The sequence below is a fragment of the Tursiops truncatus genome, chromosome 16 (assembly GCF_011762595.2).
Source record: "Tursiops truncatus isolate mTurTru1 chromosome 16, mTurTru1.mat.Y, whole genome shotgun sequence".
Classification (NCBI taxonomy): domain Eukaryota; kingdom Metazoa; phylum Chordata; class Mammalia; order Artiodactyla; family Delphinidae; genus Tursiops; species Tursiops truncatus.
Genome location: NC_047049.1, coordinates 23581650 through 23603297, shown reverse-complemented (window position 1 = coordinate 23603297; position 21648 = coordinate 23581650). Strand labels below are relative to the sequence as shown.

The following is a 21648-nucleotide window of genomic DNA, read 5'->3' as shown; positions in this document are numbered from 1 at the left end:
AGAAAGGAGAACCAGAGAAGTATGGTATTACAGAAGCCCCTGGAAGAAAATGCTTCCAGAAGGATGGAATTGTCAGTGGTAACAAAGACTGCTAAGTGTTTAACTAAGGGACAGCTAGGTCTGAGTATCTCAGTGTTTATTGGATTTAAATACTAGAAAATCACTCACACCTTTAGCGAGACCAATGCCACTGAGGTCCTGTGAGTAGAAGTCAAATTGCACTGACTGGAGGGGCTTTTAAATCCTGAGAGGTCGATAGTAACCATAGCTATCACTTGTCAAAAATATACACTATGCCAAGCATTGAAAGCCAGTTCTTGTATTGTCAGACCCAGTTCTTGTTGAGGAAACCAAGGCCTCCAGAGGTGAAGTAGCTTTTCAAGGTGACAGGATGACACAGAAGTGTTGATGCTTGAATGTGCTCTTTCAGGTGCCAAAGCCTTTTCACTACACCACTCTGTCCATTTGGCTTGGGGAGGACAAACTTTCCTGAGCATCAATATTTGTCCCAAAGGCCTCTGGGGATATGTGCTTTGGAAAACATCTAGAGCAAAAGGGTCATGAAACCACTTAAATCAATTACATCGCCAAAACAGTTTAGAAAGAACGAAACAGTGGGATCTCTTTCATAACTAAAGAGTAGTAAGAGCAGTAGCGTGATGAAGAGTGACATGGAGAATTGACTGAGGGGAGATGAGGAAGCAGAGGTGTGACGCTCCTAAGGTCAGGGGACAGAGGACCACGGGAATAAACTTCCAGTACTTACAAGTACAAACATCAAAAATGAAGGTATTTAAAAGAAGGACCTCGGGCTTCCCTGGTGGCGCAGTGGTTGAGAGTCCGCCTGCCGATGCAGGGGACGCAGGTTCCTGCCCCGGTCCGGGAAGATCCCACATGCCGCGGAGCAGCTGGGCCCGTGAGCCATGGCCGCTGAGCCTGCGCGTCCGGAGCCTGTGCTCCGCAATGGGAGAGGCCACAGCAGTGGGAGACCCACGTACCGCAAAAAACATAAATAAATAAAAATAAAAATAAATAAAAGAAGGACCTCAAAAAAATGAATCCTCATTTGTATGCAGACCTAACCTTGAACAGTATTTTAGCTCGATTCAGCAATGAGGGACTAAATTGGGTTAGAAAAATATCAATATTTCATCTAGAGGCCCAGATGCCCCTTTCTGTGCTGTGCTGTAGAAATACAGATGACTTTATATTTATGCCTTAATTTCTTGTATTTATTCTCTCCTGCTAACTCTGTCTATATTTTCTCCTCTCCCCTCTCTTTAGATCATGCTTCTTAGTGATCCTGAGATGGAGAGCAGTATACTGATCAGCTCAGATGAAGGGGCCACCTATCAGAAATACCGGCTCACCTTCTATATCCAGAGTCTGCTCTTTCACCCCAAGCAAGAGGACTGGGTGCTGGCCTACAGTCTGGATCAAAAGGTGAACAAATACCGGTTTCATTCATGTTCTGTCACTCAGGTACCACCCGGTGAAAAGCACTTGCTTAGTCAATCCAAATGTTGGAGGGGATTCAGTGATATTGTATCCTTCCAACCACGTTGATTGTGTCTGCAGCTGGTTAACTTTCCTTTCTAGTCTTTCATATCAAAATATGCAGGCAGATATATTTCATTTATTGACAATGTTATTTGTCATTTCACAGGCTTGAGATAGTTTTCTCTATGATTTTACTCATTTGACCTTTAAAACAACCTTGTGCTGTAAGTAGGAAATGTGTATCCATAATAATTTTATGGAACTATAGTAAACAAAGGTGCGGAAAAGCTAAGGTGCTTGTTCAAACACAGCTACTAGCTGGAGGAGCCAGGGCTTGGATGCTGTTGTCAGACTCCAAGTCTAGGAATATCCCATCGCACCTTTGAATTGGAATATAACCATTGTTCTCAGTTTAGCAAAGGGAGGGAAGCCTCAAACGTGTCCATTTCATTATTTTTTTTTTTTTTTTTTTTTGCGGTACGCGGGCCTCTCACTGTTGTGGCCTCTCCCATTGTGGAGCGCAGGCTCCGGACGCGCAGGCCCAGAGGCCATGGCTCACGGGCCCAGCCGCTCCGCGGCATGTGGGATCTTCCCGGACCGGGGCGCGAACCCGTGTCCCCTGCATCGGCAGGCGGACTCTCAACCACTGCGCCACCAGGGAAGCCCCATTTCATTATTTTCTAAAAGTACATCCAAGATAGAGTAGCCCAATAAGTCCTTCCCTTTGAGCTTCAGATCCATACATCCAGCTGTGTACTTGACCTTGTCTCCTGTATATCTCAAAAGCTTCTCGATTCAACATATTCCAAAGATGAACTCTTGACCTTCCCCCAGCATAGTTGGTTCTCTTCCAGTATTCCCTAATTGTACTCATTTAGTTGCAAACCTAGGAGGTATCCTTAATATTTCCTGTAGTATGTGTTCATACTATCACCTGAACAATATATTTCCCAAATGTAGATCTTTTCATGCCTTTGCTTAAACTCCTTCAGCATTTTCTCATTACTCGCAGAAAAAGAGACCAAAGTCCTCCGTAGTAGGCTCTATTAGCACCTACTTGGTCTGGTCCCTCCTTCTCTCTCCTGACTCACTGTTAGCACTTCCCTTTCAATGGCCATCTTTCAGTCCCCTCCCCGCCCCAGCTGTCCCCCTTGCTCCCTTTCCTGGGCCTGGGATCTTCTTCCCTAAAGTACACCTCCTCGCTGTCAGATCTCTGATGTAGCATCACTTCTGCAGGACGTCTTCCCTAAACTCCCTGATAAAGTTAAATCCCCCTTGGTGTTCTTTCTCGTAAGGCTATGCACCCTTCCCTTCAAGGGTACCTGTCACGGTTGAGATTTTCCATTGACTGATGTGAATTTGGCATCATCTGTATTTCTCACTAGATTGCAAGCTCTAGGAAGGCAGGACGGTGTCTGGTTTCACTCACAGTTGTAGCACCAGACCCTAGGACAGTGCCTGCTACTTACTGATCATCAGTATTTGTTAGGCAAATGAATTAGTGGATGAATGCATTGGTGCTATGGTAATGAGCCCTTTATAGCTGATCAACTTATACCTAAGAGACTTAATTCTTCTTTGTATTTCCTGCTTTCTCCAGAACCTTAGTACAGTGTTTGATGCCAAATTATTGTGTAACAATGTTTCAATCAGTGAAAGGAAATAGATAATTATGAACACTATATTGCATAGAGATATCTACAGAATAACCTTGGTTGAAATAGCTTCTTCTCTCTGTTCTCTCTTAAGTCCTGAAACAGTTGCTCTTCAGTATATATTTGAATATATAATTTGTAAATGAGTGTGTGTGCATGTGCGTGTGTGCGTGCGTGTGTGTGTGTGTGTGTGAGATGTCAGCACCTTTAAACAATAATTTCAACATAACCTTTATATCTCTCATTAATAGAGCCTCATGGTAGGCGCCAGGTGCTAAATGCAATTCCCTAAGGACACCCACATGACATTTGCAGAGCAAAAGCCATTGCAAATAAATTTCTTTCATGACATCAGGTGGATATTGTATGAAAGACTTAGCCAAATGTCAGATAGTCTGTGAGTTTAGATGCTTAGTATAGCTAGGAATTTTGAAGATGCATTGAAAAAAAAATCATTTGGATGTTAAATGGTATGGTAATTTATTTAGATGAAACTCAGAACCCTTAACCCATGTGTTTACTTATGCAGAGACAATCTAGGTTAGAGGCAACAGACGTCTCATGCCAAGAGGTTAATAAACCAAATGCAATATGCCTTGTGTCTATAGAAGAACTCTTCTTTTTCTCCAACTCCACAGCACTGAGAACATCTACAGCATTGCTTGTGAAGTACGCTTGTGGATATAATGCATTCTAGATACTTTCCGACTCGGTGGTTGCTTTTTCACTTGGTAAAGATATTTGGAAATGTGGCAGTGGGAGCTGCTGGATTTTTCTAATCACACTGCACATTTCCGGATGTATTCTTCCTTAAGTTCTCTTTCTTGTCAGCATCTTTTGTGTGAAGTGGCTGAGTGTTCTTCAGGTCCGTAAAGTCTCTAACCAGCGCCCTGCCACTCTTAAATAAATGGTGTGAGGAGGCCGATGATCCCCTGGCAACATTTGTAGAGATGCCATAAAACATCATCCAGGCATCCAGGCTACAGCAGAGTTTTTCTTTATTTCAGGGTAATTTACTGGTTTAGAGTCAAGGAGAGGGATGCCACGGAGCAGCAGATGAAGATGCAAGGGTGGTTGAGATTGATATACCAGTGTCTTACTTCAGACTGCTGCCTCCTCTGATGTGCATGTATTGAGGCGCTGGTTTCTTCTAGAGAAAATGAAAAGTGCTAGTATTAAGGTAACTGCAGCATCAAAGGGAGATGTTTGTGGCGAGGAGTGAATCAATGTTTCCATTATTGTGCCTTTGATGAAATGCACTAGCCATTTCTTTAGAATTGGTAAGGCTATCTCTTTAGTTGTATGTATTACAAAAGACCTAATTGAATGATATTTTAAAAGGACAATATCCAGTTGCTCTACTTTCCAAATTGCTACCCCAAAGCTGCAGGAGACTTGCTAGGAGTTCTTACTCAGTAAGGGCACTGCTGGAGAATTAAGGAAATACCTTCTGGATAGAACAAAATTGTGTCTAGAAGTTGAGAGCTGCACATGACGTTGTGTTCCTTGAGATGCTGTATGGCAGGTTGTGAATCACCTGGGAAACAGGGCTCGCTTGTACTGGTCAGGGCCTGGTGGGGGGTGAAAGTGATCCAAGCCTTCCAACTTCCAAAGCTATGAAGGGGTATGGAGGTGGGGGCAAATGCACCTTGCACTTGACCCTCTTGAAGGATCATGCCTCTCCAATTCTGCTGTGTCTCGATCTAGCCAAGTCCTTTCTGTGTCCTGCTCAGTGTGACTTGGGCCTTTGACCAAGTCCTTCTATTCTGGCCATCCTGTGAGTCCTGCCACAGGACTATGGCAGCTCCCCTCTGCCTTACAGATTCTCCTGCCATCTTGCATTTTAATATTCACTGACTCAGTTCTTAGTAAAAACAAGAGATTCTTTCTTGGGTACAAGAAGCTTGGAGATGTTTTATAAAAAATCTTTGAGATTAAAAAAAATAGCAGAAATAATAGATTATGGTTGACCAGTTGGACATAATAAAAGTTACTCCTCTCCTCTCCTCTCTGAACCAAAGCTCTAGAACATCTTAGGAGAGCTGTATATTTACCCATTATTTAAGAAGCAGGATTCTCTTTTGCTCCCATCAGGCTACTTCCTTGCTGGTGACCGAAACAGCTCACATTGTGACGTTCTGGATTAGCTGGATGGGTCAGTAATCTTATTGAAACTGAGAACTTTTGAAAGATTTTGAGATAGGTTTTGAGGACATTGCAGTCCTCTTAAGAGATAGGTGCTGTTCTCATAGCTATAGAAAGCTGGGTGTTTAAACATCCCTCATTTTGACAAAAGACTCAGTATAGTTTTTTTTTTTAAAAATGGGCACATGCTCATATATTTACAGATGCATACATCCTGGACAGGGGGACTTCCACGGAGATGGAGAGTTGAAAATAGCTGTTTTTCTGCCTGAGAGGTGGGATCGCAGAGCTCTCTATTATCATGTATCTTCTTGACAAAATGAAACTTTAACAAATCTAGCTGCTTTAGTCATCAGAGATGAGGATCTCAATGGGATTTCAGACTTATTATTTTTCATATGCTTCTGGGCTAGACTGGTCTAGAATTGCCCATCATTTCAATGTAAAAACCGCTTTCTGAAACACTAGCACACATAATGAAGGGTTGCTGTTTATGGTAGTTGGGAGGGAGGTGGGTATGCAACTGTGGGGTTTTTTGGTTGTTTTTGTTTTATGTCTGGCTACCCGCCAAGTTCAATAGTAGCTAACAGAGTGACAAGCTGGTTAGGAAGCTGATGCAATTTTAGTCAGGTCGCTGGCAAAATAGGGTCTGCAGCAGAGGAGATGGCAGTGGTTCCAGGTAGGTTTTCCTGATTGGACCCTACCTGGTGCTGCCACACACGAGCAGGACACTGGTGAATTAGGGTGTATCTGGTGTGTGGAGGGCCTGAAAATTCAAAGGGAAGTTTAACCTTGTACTTCTAGAATGCTGGATACAAACGAAGCTGTTCCTTTCATTTATATTCTCATGTAAACCCTCAGATTAGAAATGTAATTGCACCAGAGCCTCCAGGATTAGCAGGTGATGGTAGCGTTCCTTAGCAGCCATTGACAGGAGCAGGTTTCGTGGCTCCCCACCTGGTGGGGACAAAGCTGATGGGGATTAACTTAGGGATGCTCGTGGTTTTGAAGCTTATTTTCCATGGAGTAAGACTAGAACTGAAGGGTGCCTTTTTTTTTTTTTAAAAGAAAAACATTGCATTTTCATTAGGTCCTCTTCTGTGCCTGTAAAATCATATGTGCATAATTTAAGGGAAAGAAAAATCCATAGGCCTACTCACCTAGGGGGAGCCCACGCTGATCTTACAGATGTCTCATCAATACAATAGAAATGTGTTATCTCCATCACCATAGAAACACCAGTTTCCATGAGGCCACTTTCCTGAAGGTGAAAACAAAAACAGTGGGCCAAGCAAGAATGGCCCTGTGTTGTATCAAAAAGGTGGCACAGCCACTGTGTTATTCAGATGTTAGAATTAACCTATTTGAGCTGAGTTCTGAATGACCAAACTGGTTTAATGTACAACATTAACTCGCAGTCAGTGATGGTGGTGCAGTAAGAATCTCCAGGCTTTGCAACATTGCTTGCGAGAAAGCTAGCTCAAAGGAACAGCCTTCAGCAAGATATGGATCTGGTGGCCTTTGTCCTCCTAAGCCTGCTTTTTCTATATCGCGTCCCAGACTTCAGTTCTCTGCCGCTACCTCCTATGTGTTCCTTTTGGTAACCTGCCACGGTTCTGTCAGGGAAAAGAACATTTGCTAAAATAATTAATGGAAGATGCGGCGTATATATGTATTAAGAAGGGTACGCAGGTACCTCTTCCCAACAACACTTTTCCCAAAGCAGTTATGCTCTCAGGGTAGAAATTCAGGCGTGGCAATACTTTGGTGAAAGAGGTGACTACAGCTACAGGTGGGCAAAGGGTCACGCAATGCAGCCTCCTCTGGTTGAACGCAACCATTTTCTCTGTGTTCCTCCACCCCTTCCTATATGGAGTGACCTTGTCTTTACACATGCACTGGTCGTTAGTGCTCACACTGCTGCCCAGGGTCCCTAGCTCTGATCCCTTTGCCTAATTCTGACCCTAGGTTTCCAGTTTTCCAGTTGGAGCTAGGAGTTCTCCTGCTTATTGCTTCCTTTGCAAGCCTCTCTGGACTTAACGACCCAGTCGACCTGACCTCGCCACACCTTCTGTCCTCCCTCCATTCTTTGCCTCCACTGTGACCACTCCCCCTGGTGTGATAGCACCTGGCCTTTTAAAGTCAGGTCAGTCTTTAAACATTTTAAGTCAAAGTGTACTATGCATACAGAAAAGTGCACATATCATGAGCTCAGTGAATTTTCATAAACTGAATACACCTATGGAACCAGCACCCCGATCAAGATACACAGCATGACCCGAATCCCAGAATCCCCCTGGTGCACTTCTTCAGTCATTACCTTCCACCCGCAGTGGGACTGCTCTCAGTTGGGTCATTTTTAATTTCATGCAGATGATTGATGGCTGGCTAAACTGGTGAAGAAATAGACACAAGGTGAATTCTTTGGAAGAAAGGTTGGAAGATATCAAGTGAGATAAATGACAGAGAAGGAGACTTCTAAAAATATTAACATTAGAGAATTAGTCTAAGCCAAAGGCAAGAATTCATTAATGTTCAGTAAGTCTAACTAATCCGGAGAATTCATAAGGAAGCTTTCAAAAGATGCTCATTTAAAATTAATTTTATAGGTTGTATTTTTAAATATGTGTTCCTTTCTGTGCCATAAGGAAAATACCCAGTGTTGGCAAAGTTATGGTGAAACTCATTATTACGAAACTGTATTGATGGTCGTGCAAATGGGTTTTCCTTCCTGGTGAACCTCTTGGCCACATGTATCAGAAGACATACACATATTCATAAATTTGATCCAATGATTCAGTTACTTCACTTCTGAGACTGCACCAACAGCATAATACCAAAAAGATTTAAGCATAATAATGTTTATCAAAGTCACTCATAATGGGAAAATCTGGACAGAAATTTACTAAATGCCCAATATTAAGGGACTTTACTTATTTATTTATTTTTTGCGGTACGTGAGCCTCTCCCATTGCGGAGCACAGGCTCCGGACGCGCAGGCCCAGCGGCCATGGCTCACGGGCCCAGCCGCTCTGCGGCATGTGGGATCTTCCCGGACCGGGGCACGAACCCGTGTCCCCCACATCGTCAGGCGTACTCTCAACCACTGCGCCACCAGGGGAGCCCCAAGGGACTTTAAATCAGGATATATACATTGGCCAGAATATTTTTCAGCCATTAAAATGGTGGTCATGATGACCATGTAGCAACATGGATACATATTAATATCTATTTAATACATGTGTAAGGTCGGATCTTAACAAACGGCACCGCGAAACAGAGGAGAGCTTCAAGTGAGCTTTATTAGGGAGCGCTCCCGGGCGAGGTTCACTGGTCCGACAGAAAGGGGCCAGAGAAGTCGCGCCCGGGGGGAGATTTTATAGGGGAAGAAGGGAAAGGGGTGTGGTGAATCTGGGAGGGTGCAGGGTATTCCTTATTTGGTGGTCTTTTCGGGTATCCTGGGGAACCGTTAGTCCCGCCCCTCGAAAGGCGGGAAGGCTGGGCTGGGTTCAAAGTCCCCAGGTCAGTTCCTGGAACTGGGTGGTCCGGAATGTCTCCAGGGCAGTTTCTGGAACTGGGTGGTCCGGAGAAGTTTGGTCTGATGCAACCTGTGAATCTGATTGTGTTCCCCTGCCTTGGGCCAGTTGGCCTTACAACATGTATATCTCATATTGCATACATTATATGTATATATAAATTCATACATGATTCATATTAAATAAGCGAGTGCTCTTTGAATACAAGTATGTAACAAATAAAATAAGATGAAGGAAGGAGGGAAGCAAAGAGGGAAGGAAGGAGAAAAAGTTTTAGATGGTAGGAAATATTCCCAAACATTACCTGAGTTATCTTAAGATGATGGAATTATGTTTGTTTTTTAATAACATTTGTTTTTTAAATTTTGTATTATTTCATTATAGATTAATTTTATGATTAAAGAATTCTGAGAAGTAATCTACCTTGAACAGCTTATTGAACATAGCTTATGTTCAATTATAAGGCAGTGATCTTAAAAAAGGTTTTAGGTGTGAATAAGGCCAATTTAGGTAAAATCATTTCAAGTCACTATTAAACTACATTTTCAAGAGGCAATGTGGTGTAGAGGAAAATTTCCCTAACTAGGAATATAACAAGTCTGACGTTTCTCTTTTCTTTAGCTTTGCTTTTCACTGTGGTCCCTTGTGAACTGTGAAACTCTAGGAACTATTTTTTTCTCCTAACAGGAAGTATTCTTGTTGGATATAACCTCAATCGTTACTATTTACAACTCAGTGATAGATAGAGGTTTTATTATTTAGAAGAACCCACTAGAGATGGATGTTAAGGAAGCGCTTTATTCTGGTGATTTTTCAGATGAAATTTGTGGCTATATCCTAAAATTGAATTAGCAGTTGGTTATGTGATTTGACAGCTGTAATGGAAACAAATACTCTGGAGCCAAGAGGTGCAGACATACACAATGAATTGGAGTTTGCGCCTAGTGACTCTTACACTCCCCATGTTTCGTTACTCGGTGTTGAACATATAGGCGCTTCTCAGAAATGGAGATATATGTCATTAAGTATCTCCTGTCTATGGGCACTGATGGGTGCTTTCATATACATGGTTACATTGAATCTGCATCGGAATCTGCAAAGTGGGTGTTATAATTTCCGAGTTACAGGTGAGCATATGATTCTTGAAGGCAATATCCACCTGGTCAAGGTCACCCAGAAAGTGAGGGGCCTGGCCTGCTCCTCTAAGCCTGGCTGAGACCCCCCCACTATGACCACCACACCTCGCTCTGGCTAGTAGATGGACAGACTTTCCACCGCCTCAGGGCAGAATTCCATAGGGGTCACTTTACATTGAACCTTAACCCCAGAGAACACGGTACTCGTGAGATGACAAAATCAGCTGGACGGAGGCCAGACCTTCAGATGAATCTAGTTTCTTCTAGCGCGTCCCTCAGGTCCCTCAGCCAATGGTACTTGCCGAGTTGGAACCTTGAGTAGGAAAGCCATCACGTTGTTTCCTGATGATAGGTCATAGGACTAGGTAATTCTGCCTATGGAAGAAAATAAACAACAAAGCAGTTGTTTTTTTGGGGTTTCATCCAGTTTTGCACACTTTTCCCATCCATTTGTTCCAGTGTTTGGGTTAACATGTAGATTAAACAAGTCTTTGCCATTCAAATAGGTAATACTATAATCTGGGTTTTTTAAGGAAGTTTATGGAGACATCTTATCATGGTAATGAAGATAGAAGTTGAAATCATTTAACTTCATTTACAAACCATGAATATGTATTATGCTTTAAATGAAAAGAAGGGCTAAAACAGATATAGTGTTTGTTCAATTTGCTAAAGAGAAGACAATTTGTCAAGATTTTTTTCCCCCAAAACTCAAGCAGTGTGCAAATGCAGGAAAATCAGACCCCCATGTTAATTCCGTGGCATGATGAATATTTTTATAATCCTAATTAGTACCAGCCATTTAGTCTAGCAATTTCCCCCAATCTAGCCAATTTGAAATTAAAATAGATGCCTTGATTACAAAACTCATTAGCAAAGAAGCACCCTTCTCACTAACCAGTTCATTTAAAATGCACAAACTGAATGAAGTGTGGAACACTTGTGTTGTCAATTGGCATAAGTGAAGTGAGTCTTAATTGGAAGCATTGTGAAGTATTTGTATCGCTGCATGTTTCACTGCAGTGTAATATATCATTCATTAAATGTAACAAAAGCAACTTTTAAATGGTTTAATTAAGCAAAGTTGGTGTGCTTGGTAATTTTTATAAAGGCGAATGTCACAATTGTTTGCATTTGGAGTACCGATAGGTATGAAAGTCAGGAAGATGAAGTCTGACTCTGCATTTATCACTCCAATTATGTGGAGAATGGCAGGTTTAATGTGAGAGGAGAAAATTAAATTAGAGAGCATTGATTTCTTACTTAAAAGTACCCACATGCGTATTGTCCTTGTGCATTTGGACATGGAAACTCCAGAAATGCCCGATTTATGGCTGAGAATGAAGGGGAAGGCCTGAGGACTTGGAGTGAAATGAAAGGAGAAAATAACAGTTGGGGATTTTATTTTTGTAATTTCTTTTTTAATTTTCTTTTTTTAATCAAGGGAGGAAGTAGTAGGTGGAGGGAAACTCTATCCAATATTATTTTTGTCTACTCAAAAGAGCAATAGAGATGTGCAGCACTGTAGATTGCTGTTCTGTCTAAGCCGAATGTGGTGGGAGCGGGAGAGGAGGGGGAAACTAACTTTGGACCAGGGAAATATTGGAAACGGGGTGCTACGGAAGTCCTGAACGGGGGCCGGAAAACAGGGAGTTCGGGGCTGGTTTTTCAGTGGAAGAGACTGTAGAATGGGTTGCAGTAGTGACCGGTTTATAGGCATAAAGTGTAAGACAGGCGCAGAAGTTGCTTTCTGTTGGTGCTTATTCTCTGTGCAGTCCAGATGTCAGCTGTTACCTCATATTTATGGACTGTTTCAGCCCCACATCAATGAGGATGCAAAACTCAGCCATGTCACTGATTTCCATGAGAAATCTAATTTTAGCAGACACGGAGGATGTCCTGCCCATATCCATTTGGCATTCCCATTGTAATAGAAATGCTCCCACTGACATCTGATTGCAAGATTCGCATTTCTTTGCTGGCGGGCTTTCTCCAAAGCTTCTAGGGCAGGGTGTCCCCAACCTTTTTGGAACCAGGGACAGGTTTCATGGAAGACAGTTTTTCCACGGGGGGTGGGGTGGGATGGGGGGGATGGTTCAGGCCATAATGTGAGCGACGGGGAGCAATGGGGAGCAGCCCATGAAGCTTCACTCGCTCGATCGCCTGCCGCTCACCACGTGCCGTGCGACCCAGGGTGGGGGGGTCGGGGGCCGTTTGGGACCCCTGCTCTAGAGGCTACTTTACCCATTTCTATAGAAGTACCAGGGAATTAACATGTGGGAGCAGCCCTCAGCCGATGACCAACAAAATCTGGTGTAGCAACACCATGGTTTCCTCACTTCTCATGTAGAACAACTCCCAAGAGTTTTACACTTTTTTCCAGAACTTCCCAATGGGATTAAACTCTAGTTGCCCAGAGAGTTAGCTGGCTTTATAACATACTGTATATTAACTGCCCTCCATTGGCTGTAATTTCTCTACCGCTATACTATCTCCCAAATAAACTACTTAGCTCTTGTCTCAGTGTCTGCTCCTGGGGGAACTTAACCAACTATGCAAGCATTTTGTGACCGGTGGTGGTAGCAGAAGATTTCTGAGGTCAAGGACAGGGGCCACAGCATATAAATTTTCACCTCCTTTGACATTTCTGTGTTTCTAAGTTCCTCCTGGGCTGTGCCACCCTCTAGTTTTCCTCACTGTTATAATCCGAATAAATGCTCCCTCCCCCAAAGATGTCCACCTCTGAATCCTCAGACCTGTGCATACATTTCCCTAAAGGGCAAGAGGGGCTTGGCAGATGTGCTCAAGGTAAGGATCTTGAGATGCGAAGGGTGTCCTGCATTACCAGGTGTGCCCAGTGTACTCACAAGGGCTCTTAGAAGAGGGAGGCAGAAGAGTTTAAAAAGGAGATGTGACAATAGAAGCAGAGGTTGGCAAGATGTTCTTTGCAGATGGGGCCACGGGGCAAGGAATGCAGGAAGCCTCTAGAAGCTGGAAAAGGCAAGGAAATGGGTTCTCCTCCAAAGCCTCCAGAAGAAAGAAAGCCCTGTTGTTACCCAGTCCAAGCTCGCTCTGCTCGCCGCAGGACAGGCCTATAAATCGGAGATGAGGTGTTGAGGCAAGGAAGACGACTTTATTCGGAAAGCTGGCAGGCCGAGAAGATGGGAGACTAATGTCTCTAAATAACCATCTTATCAGGGTTTGGATGCCAGTTTTCTTTTATAGCACAGAGTCGGGGAGGAGATGAGGAAGTAAAGTAAAAAGGCCATAAGTTTTGCAAATACCCCCTGGAATGGCCAGCCTCAGGGAGATGATGTGTTAATTTCTTCTTTCTTGCAGCCATCCACAGGTGGACAGGGTCCGGATGTTTCCCTGAACAAAGGCACTTTGGTTTAACATTCAGGCAGAGAGGCAGGGTTCCCCAAGGCAGGCCGTTACGTATAGACAATATCCTTTTAGTGAACAAAAGCAACGGGAAGCAAAGATTAAAGTAAAAGAAACAGATCCAACATGTAGTCAGATTTGGCTTTTCCCGTTACACTGTTGACACCTTGATTTTAACCCCAGGAGACTCATTTGAACTTCTGACTTCCAAAACTATAAAATAATAAACTCCTGTTGCCTTAAGCCACTAAGTTTGTGGTAATTTGTTACAGCAGGGAGAGGAAACTAACACACTCACTGACCTTCCCTTGGCTTCAGTGGGTCTTCTGTCCCACAGCAGACAAAATTCTCTACTTATCTGCACCTACTTCTTGGAAGCCCAGGCATCCACAGATCCAAATACAGGCCATCTAGGTCATAGTTATGACCCCTCTTTACATTGATACGTCAGTCGTGAAATAAGAAGAGTTCCCCCAAAGAGGAATTATGGTGAAAAAAAACACAAACCTGTTCCCCATCTTGTCACATATTGTATTAATTTGCTAGGTCTGCTGTAAGACTGGGTGGCTTAAACAGCAGAAATGTAAGGTCTCACAGTTTTGGAAGCTTGAAGTCTGAGATCAAGGTGTCAGCAGGGTTGGTCTCTTCTGAGGCTTCTCTCCTTGGCTTCTAGATGACTGTTCTCTTTGTACTTCACAGAGTCTTCCCTCTGTGTGTTTCTGTGTCCTAATTTCCTCTCCTTATATGTAACATATTGCTTTAGGGCCCACCCTAATAACCTCATTTTAACTTAACTCTTTAAAACCTCATCTCCATAAATAGTCACATTCTGAAGCACTGGGGATTAGCATTCCACATATAGATTTGGAGGGGATACAGTTTAGCCGATAACATAAATGCGTGTCCAGGTTGCTAAGTGATGAAAGTCTTACTGCCCTTTGGGTCTGTAATGCCCTGTGTAAGGAGAGGGTAAGAGTCTCCTCTGTGTAGCATGACTGCTTCTGAGGCAAGTGGAACGGAACCAGCCTCCAGGAAGGATGTGCTATGAAGTTGGGTGGGGGGGTTAAGGAAGTGAGGGTGAGGCTTATCCCTGGGATGGAAACCTCATGAGAGTCCCTGAGACTGGTCAGGAAGGTCTCAAGGGCTTTGACCCTGGGTTAAGTTAGGGAATCATGGAGGGCACAAGAGAAAAGATGGAGAACACTGGGGAACAGTTTGAAAGAAATCTCTGCTAGAAACTTATTTTTGAGAATCATGGCTGTTTGCTTGTGTAAGCTAGATTTGGTGTGTTTGATTTTGTTTCTGATGCTTGGTTTTTGTTCTCTCTTTGCATTTGAAAATGTCAGTAGATCTCACAGAAAGAGGTTTGAATGACCTGAAGGTGTTATACATCTTCTTACAGTTCGTCATTGGCTTCCCCATAGCTTGGAAGATAAAGTCAGCTCAGCACACAGACCATCGCAGTTTGGATGCTGTCTTACTTTCTAGCCCTTTTCCCAAGCCCTTTGTTCACTCATGCAACAGGGAAATGTATCCTCTTGGTTCAGCCCAGAATACCTTGACATAGACACTTCCCTCCGGGAGTCCTTTTCTCCTTCTTTATCTAGTTATCTCTTTATCTTTTACAACTCAGTGCAAATCTGACTTTCTAGAGAAAGCTTTCTCGACTTTTAAGAAAAATCTAGAAAAAAGCTATTTTCACATCAGCGTACTGGAAAACTTTTTATTTTATGGTTTTATATTTTTTAAGTACATGAGGGGTAGAGAGACCAAAATGTATCTCAGTGTTTAGGACATCCAAAGATCTTAAATTGTCCCTGGGCAAGAGATAAGGAAGACCTGAATTAAGATAATAATTTTGGAGTTGAAAAGAAAGGGGAAAAAATTATAGAGGGATTTGAAAATAGAAGCAGACTTGGTGACTGCATAGAAGTCACAGGAAGAAGGGGAGCCTGATAATCCCGACGTGGCAAAGGACACCATTGATCCGATGGTCTGATTGCCTGCAAAGATATCTAAGGCCGTGAGCTGTGCCCACGGCACCTTTCTTTCCTGACGCAGGAGGTGTTTGTTTCTCAAGCACACTGAACGGGAGAGGGGAGGCCCTAGTAGGCATTGCCACCAGGGTGTAACATGGAGGGGACGACGACCTTCTTTTGTGGTTGTTTTTCCCTTCGGCTGCTTTTCTGACATTTTGCCCCATGCCTCCCTTGGCTGCTCTTGAGTGCCAGAGGCAGCAGCCAGCAGTGTCTGTCTGAGAAAGTTCTTGAAACAGGCTTTTTAAAACAGAGACTTCTTGGGCTTCCCTGGTGGCGCAGTGGTTGAGAGTCCACCTGCCGATGCAGGGGACACGGGTTCGTGCCCCGGTCCGGGGAGATCCCACATGCCGTGGAGCGGCTGGGCCCGTGAGCCATGGACGCTGAGCCTGTGCTCTGCAACGGGAGAGGCCACAACAGTGAGAGGCCCGCGTACCGCCAAAAAAAAAAAAACAGAATTAGCTTTAAAACGGAGACTTTTTAACTTGAAGCGCTTGGTAGAGATACCAGGGATTGTAATCCAGAAGCTTTATGATAGGTAGCTGGGGAATGAGTGAGGAAGAAAAGATAGATTAACTTTTCTCTATTCAAATATTATTTTACTAATATTGGACTTGAATGTTTCATAATTAAGATTCTGAAAGGTGGCTGAGGAATCTACTCTGTCCTGTGTTTATCTGAGGCATGGATGGTCTCTGGAACCTTCTAGCCCAGAGGCTCCAGCCCCGGAAGGGAGCTTTCAGGTCTGACTAGCAGATCATTACGCTTGATAGAGTCTGTCTACCCTTAGGTTTATACAGTCTCTTTCCCTTTTTGATGCTGAAAAATGCCACTTTACTAATCAGGTAAAAAGCTGATATTATTCATTTAATCACCATTACAGGTATCACAACTTAATCATTAAAAATAACTGAAAAGTATGCTGTGACGTTTGTCTTTTTTCTTCCAAGTAACTTACTAACAGATACCAGACAAATTCTAACAAATTCTAACAGAGATTCATGTTTTAGAATCTTGAAAAAAATTTTTCTAAAATGCATATTGACAAAATAAATGGGAAAACGAAGAAAAGCTTAAAGAGCAGAAGCCATCTCTTATTTTTTAGTGTATTTACTTTCAAGGATCAACAACCTGCTCTTTATCACCCAGACACCAGGTCAAAATACTATATCCAACAAGTACTTATTGAGCGCTTACTGTGTACCAGGACCTAGAGAAGCGGGAATGAAGGATACTGATACTATCTCTGCTGTCATAGAAAGAGAAGCATTGATCAAATGAGTAATTGATGGCAATGGTGATAAGTCTGCAAAGGGTTCTAGGTATTGAATCTTTGCCACAGCAGTTTCATCGCAAGCAGTTTCACTGCATGACTAACTGGCCAGAGGAAAATTTTGCTGTAAAAGATAAAATAATGAAAATAAAAGAGGGGCATTAAAAAGGACACCATGAGACATGAAAAGTAATAACATTTAAAAAAAGATTTCATTGTGAAAAATGAAAATACAAAAAAAAAATTGAATACATTTAAAATGTGTGTAGATCGATAGTTATCGTCATATTCGGGTATATCTTAGAGAAACCTATGATAATTTGTTTCTCAAAGTCGATCATTAAGGATGCAGGATCTAATGTTGGACATAGATTCTTCACGATATAGAAAAATCTGCTGTAAATCTCTTCAGATTTCCCTGGAAGGAAAACAGAGGAAGGATGCTATTTCTTATAGGTAATGTATATAACTGGTAGGACATATCTGGACTTCATTTAAATGTTCCATCACATGCCCAATTCTTATATTACACCAAATCATCAGAGCCAGGTTCGTGCCAACTACCAAAATTCTATCTACATCATGTTCTATACTATCAAATAGCAAAAAGTTTTTACCATTTTCAAGAAACTTAAACTCATCAGGAATCATGTAATCCTTTCTTTTTGGGGGCGTAGGAGGAGGTTGATTCTTCTTCTTTTGCCTCCAACTTATGTTGTGTGATAAATTTGGTAAAGATGGCATGAGCGCACGAGCTGTTGTATCTAAATCAGACAAAGACTGGATAATTAAAGCTCCCAAAGCCTGGTGTGAAGTACAAGCCGCCTCTTTTATATTTGCCATAGCTTGGTAAACTTTTGGTTTTGACGGGTGGGAGGGTGACTGGGCTTACTGAAAGATTTGCAAACTGCTTTGTTATCATCTTCTAGTATAGTGTGCAGTCTGGCGTTGCACTCTCTTGTCTCATACTTCCAGTAAGTTTCTTATCACCATATTTTCGAATAGAGTTGTTATCATCCACTATTTTCAGACCACCATGTCTACTCATCACGGTATAGACCATTATGAGACCTAAGATTTAAACAGTATAAAAATGGGAGTAGTGTGTCAATGATGAAATGAAGCCAAATTGTCAACCAGTTATTTTATCTTTTATGGCAAAATTGCATTACGGCTAATTAGTTGTACTGTGAAATTGTTTGACCCAAAGGTGTTTATGGTGAAAATGCCAGACCTGACAAAATAAGACTGTAGATTGTTATGAGAGCATATTTTAGGGAGAAGGTCTGACCTAGCTTCAAAAATGTTTTCTGTAGCACTTGAAGAGTTATATCTTGAAGATATATGTATAGAAGAGTTAGGGTATTCTCTTGGCATTAAGTGCTCATAAACATTGTTTAAAATAAAACTAAGGTCACTCTGTGAGTTGCCTGCAGATGTTTATAAACAACTTTATTGAGGTATAGTTGATATTCAATAACTGCACACATTAAAGTGTACTAATTTGATAAGTTTTGATGCTGATGCGCCCATGCATTCATAACTAGGGTCAAGAAAGTCAGTGTATCCATCACCCCCTTGTTCTCCTTTGTAATTCCTTCCTCTCACCCTTCTTCATCCCCTCACAGCATTCACAGTTGGGCATTTGTTCACAGTAACTATAGATTAGTTTACATTCTCTAGAATTTTATATAAAAGGAACTAAACATTATGGACTCTGTTTTTACACAGCTTTTTTCTCTTATCATAATATTTTGAGATCCATCCATGTTGTTGCGTGTATCAATAGTTCATGATTTTTTTCCTGGGGAGTAGTCCAATGTATGGATATACCAAAATTGATTTATCCGTTCACCTATTAATGGGTTAATCTAGGTTTTGGCTGTTACACATAAAGCTGCTATGACCATTCCTGCACAAGTTTTTGTATAGACATATGCTTTTCTGTCTCTTGGACAGATACTTAATAGTGCAATGATTGGCTCATTCGGTGGATGTAGCTTCAGATTTTTGAGAACGTGCCAAACCGTCTTCCAGGGTGGTTGTGCCATTTTACATTTCCAGCAGCAGCAGCGCATGAGAGTTATAGTTGTTCCCCTCCTCATCCACACTTGTCATAATTGGTTTTTAATTAATTAATTAAACTGAAATATAGTTGACATACAATATTCTGTTAGTTTCAGGTATACTACATAATGATTTAATGAGTTGAGGTTTGCATATGTTATGACATGATCACTGTGATAAGTTTAGAAACCACCTGTTCCCATGCAGAGTTATTATATTATTATTGACCATATTCCTTATGCTGTACATTATTACATCCCTGTGACTTATTTATTATATAACCGGAGGTTTGTACCTCTGAATCCCCTTCAATTATTTTGCCCACCTCCAACCCCCCCCCACCCCCTCCCTTTGGCAACTAATTCATTTGTTGTCTGTATCTATGAGTCTGTTTTCATTTTGTTTGTTTCTTTGTTTTTTTTTTTAGATTTTACATATAAGTGGAGAACGTGCAGTGTTTGTCTTTCTCTGACTTATTTCACTTAGCATAATACCTTCTAGATCCATCCATGTTGTTGCAAGTGGCAATATTTCATTTTTTAATGGCTGAGAAATATTCTATTGTATATATGTATGTATGTGTATCACATCTTCATTATCCATTCGTCTGTCAGTGGACACTTAGGTTGCTTACATAGCTTGGCTATTGTACATAATACTGTAATGGACATCACAGTGCATATATCTTTTAAATTGGTGGTTTTGTTTCTTTGGGTAAATACTCAGAAGTGGAATAGCTAGATCATATGACAGTTCTATTTTTAACATTTTAAGAAACCTCCATACTGTTTTCCATAGTGGCTGCATGAATTTACAGTCCCACCAACAGTGTGTGAGGGTTTCCTTTTCTCCACATCCTTGCCAACACGTTTTGTTTGTTGTCTTTTTGATAATAGGCATTCTGACAAGTGAGGTGGCATCTTGTGATTTTGATTTGCAATCCCCTAATGTTTAGTGATGTTGAACATCTTTTCATGTGTCTGTTGGCCATTTGTATGTCTTCTTTGGGGCAGTGCATATTCAGGTCCTCTGCCCACTTTTAAATCAGTTTGTTTGTTTTGTTTGTTTGTTTGTTTTTATTTTTTTTTGCAGTACGCAGGCCTCTCACTGTTGCGGCCTCTCCCGCTGCGGAGCACAGGCTCCGGACGCGCAGGCTCAGCGGCCATGGCTCATGGGCCTAGCCGCTCTGGGGCATGTGGGATCCTCCCGGATCAGGGCATGAACCCGTGTCCCCTGCATCGGCAGACGGACTCTCAACCACTGCGCCACCAGGGAAGCCCTGTTTGTTTTTTTGATGTTGAGTTGTATGAGTTCTTTGTATATTGTGGATATTAACCCCTCATCAGATATATCATTTGCAAATATCTTCTCCCATTCAGTAGGCTGCCTTTTCATTTTGTTGACAGTTCTTTGCTTTCCAAAAACTTTTTAGTTTGATGTACTCCCATCTGTTATAGTTATTTTTAAAAATGTTAACCAGTCTAATAGGTGTATAGTGATATTTCATTGTGATTTTAATTTTCATTCTCTTAGTGACTAAGGATGTTTTGAGCATCTTTTCATATGCTTATTTGCTATCTAGATTATTTATTTGTTGATGTCTCTGAGCAAATATTTTGCCTTCTTAGAAACTGGGTTGTTTTTGTCTTATTATTGAGGGTTAAGAGTCCTTCTATACTCTGGATAAAAGTCCTTTATCAGATATATGTTTCGCAGATATTTTTCTCCCATACCATAGCTTGTCTTCTAATCCTCCTTACAGTGTCTTTCAATGAAGAGACTCTTGTAATTTTGATGAAGGGTAGTTTTTCAGTTATTTATTTTTGGATCATGCTTTTGGTGTCATGCCTAGGAAATCTTTGCCTGTCAAGTTTATAAAGATTTTCTCCTCTGCTCTTTTCTAGATGCTTTATCGTTTTAAGTTTTATATTTAGGCCTTAGGATCTATTCTGAGTTAATTTGCATATGGTGTGAGGTATGAGTCAAAGTTTATTATTATCGCATGTGGATGCCAAATTAGTCCAATGCCACTTATTGAAAAGACCATTATTTCTCCATTGAACTGCCTTTGCACTTTTGTCAAGAATCAATTGTCCATATGTATACAGGTATATTTCTGGACTCTATTGCATTTCAACCATTTATTTGTCTATCTTGACACCAGTGCCACATTATCTTGATTATTGTAGCTTTATAATGTCTTGGGAGTAGGTCTCTTGAAGTTGTTCTTACTTATCAAAGTTGTCTTGGTCATTCTAGGTACTTTGCATTTCCATAAAATTGGAAAGTCAACTTGTCAATTTCTACCCTCCAAAAAAGGGTTCTGGAATTTTTATTAAGATTACATAAAGTCTATAGATCAATTTGAGGAGAATTGGCATTTTACAAATATTGAGTCTTCTGATTCATGAACCCATTATTTCTATTTATTTGGATTTTCTTTAACTCAGCAATGTTTTATATAAATATTTTATAGATCTTGAACCTCTTTTGCCAGATTTATCCCTAAGCATTTCATAAATATGATTTTTAAATGGTATTTAAAAAATTCAATTTTTGATTCTTTGTTGGTAGTTTATAGTACAGGTAGAAAGAAAAATCAGTAAGGATGTAGAATTGAACAACACAGTCAACTAACTTGATCTAACTGATATTGGTAGAACACTTCACCCAAGGAACCAGAATACACATTCTTCTCAAATGCATACAGACGGCTTACCAGGATTGACCATGCTCTGCTCCTTTGTGACTGAGTACACTTATTGTAACTCTTCACCTGTAAAATGGAACTATTTTAACTAGTTTCAGAAGAGTATGAAAATTACCTAGTGTAAGAGAAGATGTTTTGAAGCCATTAGAGGGACTTTGAGAGACAAGAATTAATAATAGAAAAAAATCCTTACTACTAAAATGTCG

At 41.4% G+C, this 21648-nt stretch overlaps 1 protein-coding gene across 1 annotated transcript in view; it reads left to right on the top strand.

Moving 5' to 3' along the window:
* The window catches only part of SORCS3 (sortilin related VPS10 domain containing receptor 3), a 580427-nt gene that overhangs the window by 307975 nt on the left and 250804 nt on the right, over positions 1 to 21648 (top strand). The window contains exon 4 of the mRNA XM_033842145.2: positions 1285 to 1443. Coding sequence (XP_033698036.1) covers positions 1285 to 1443 — 159 coding nt within the window. The remainder of the gene's footprint in view (positions 1 to 1284; positions 1444 to 21648) is intronic.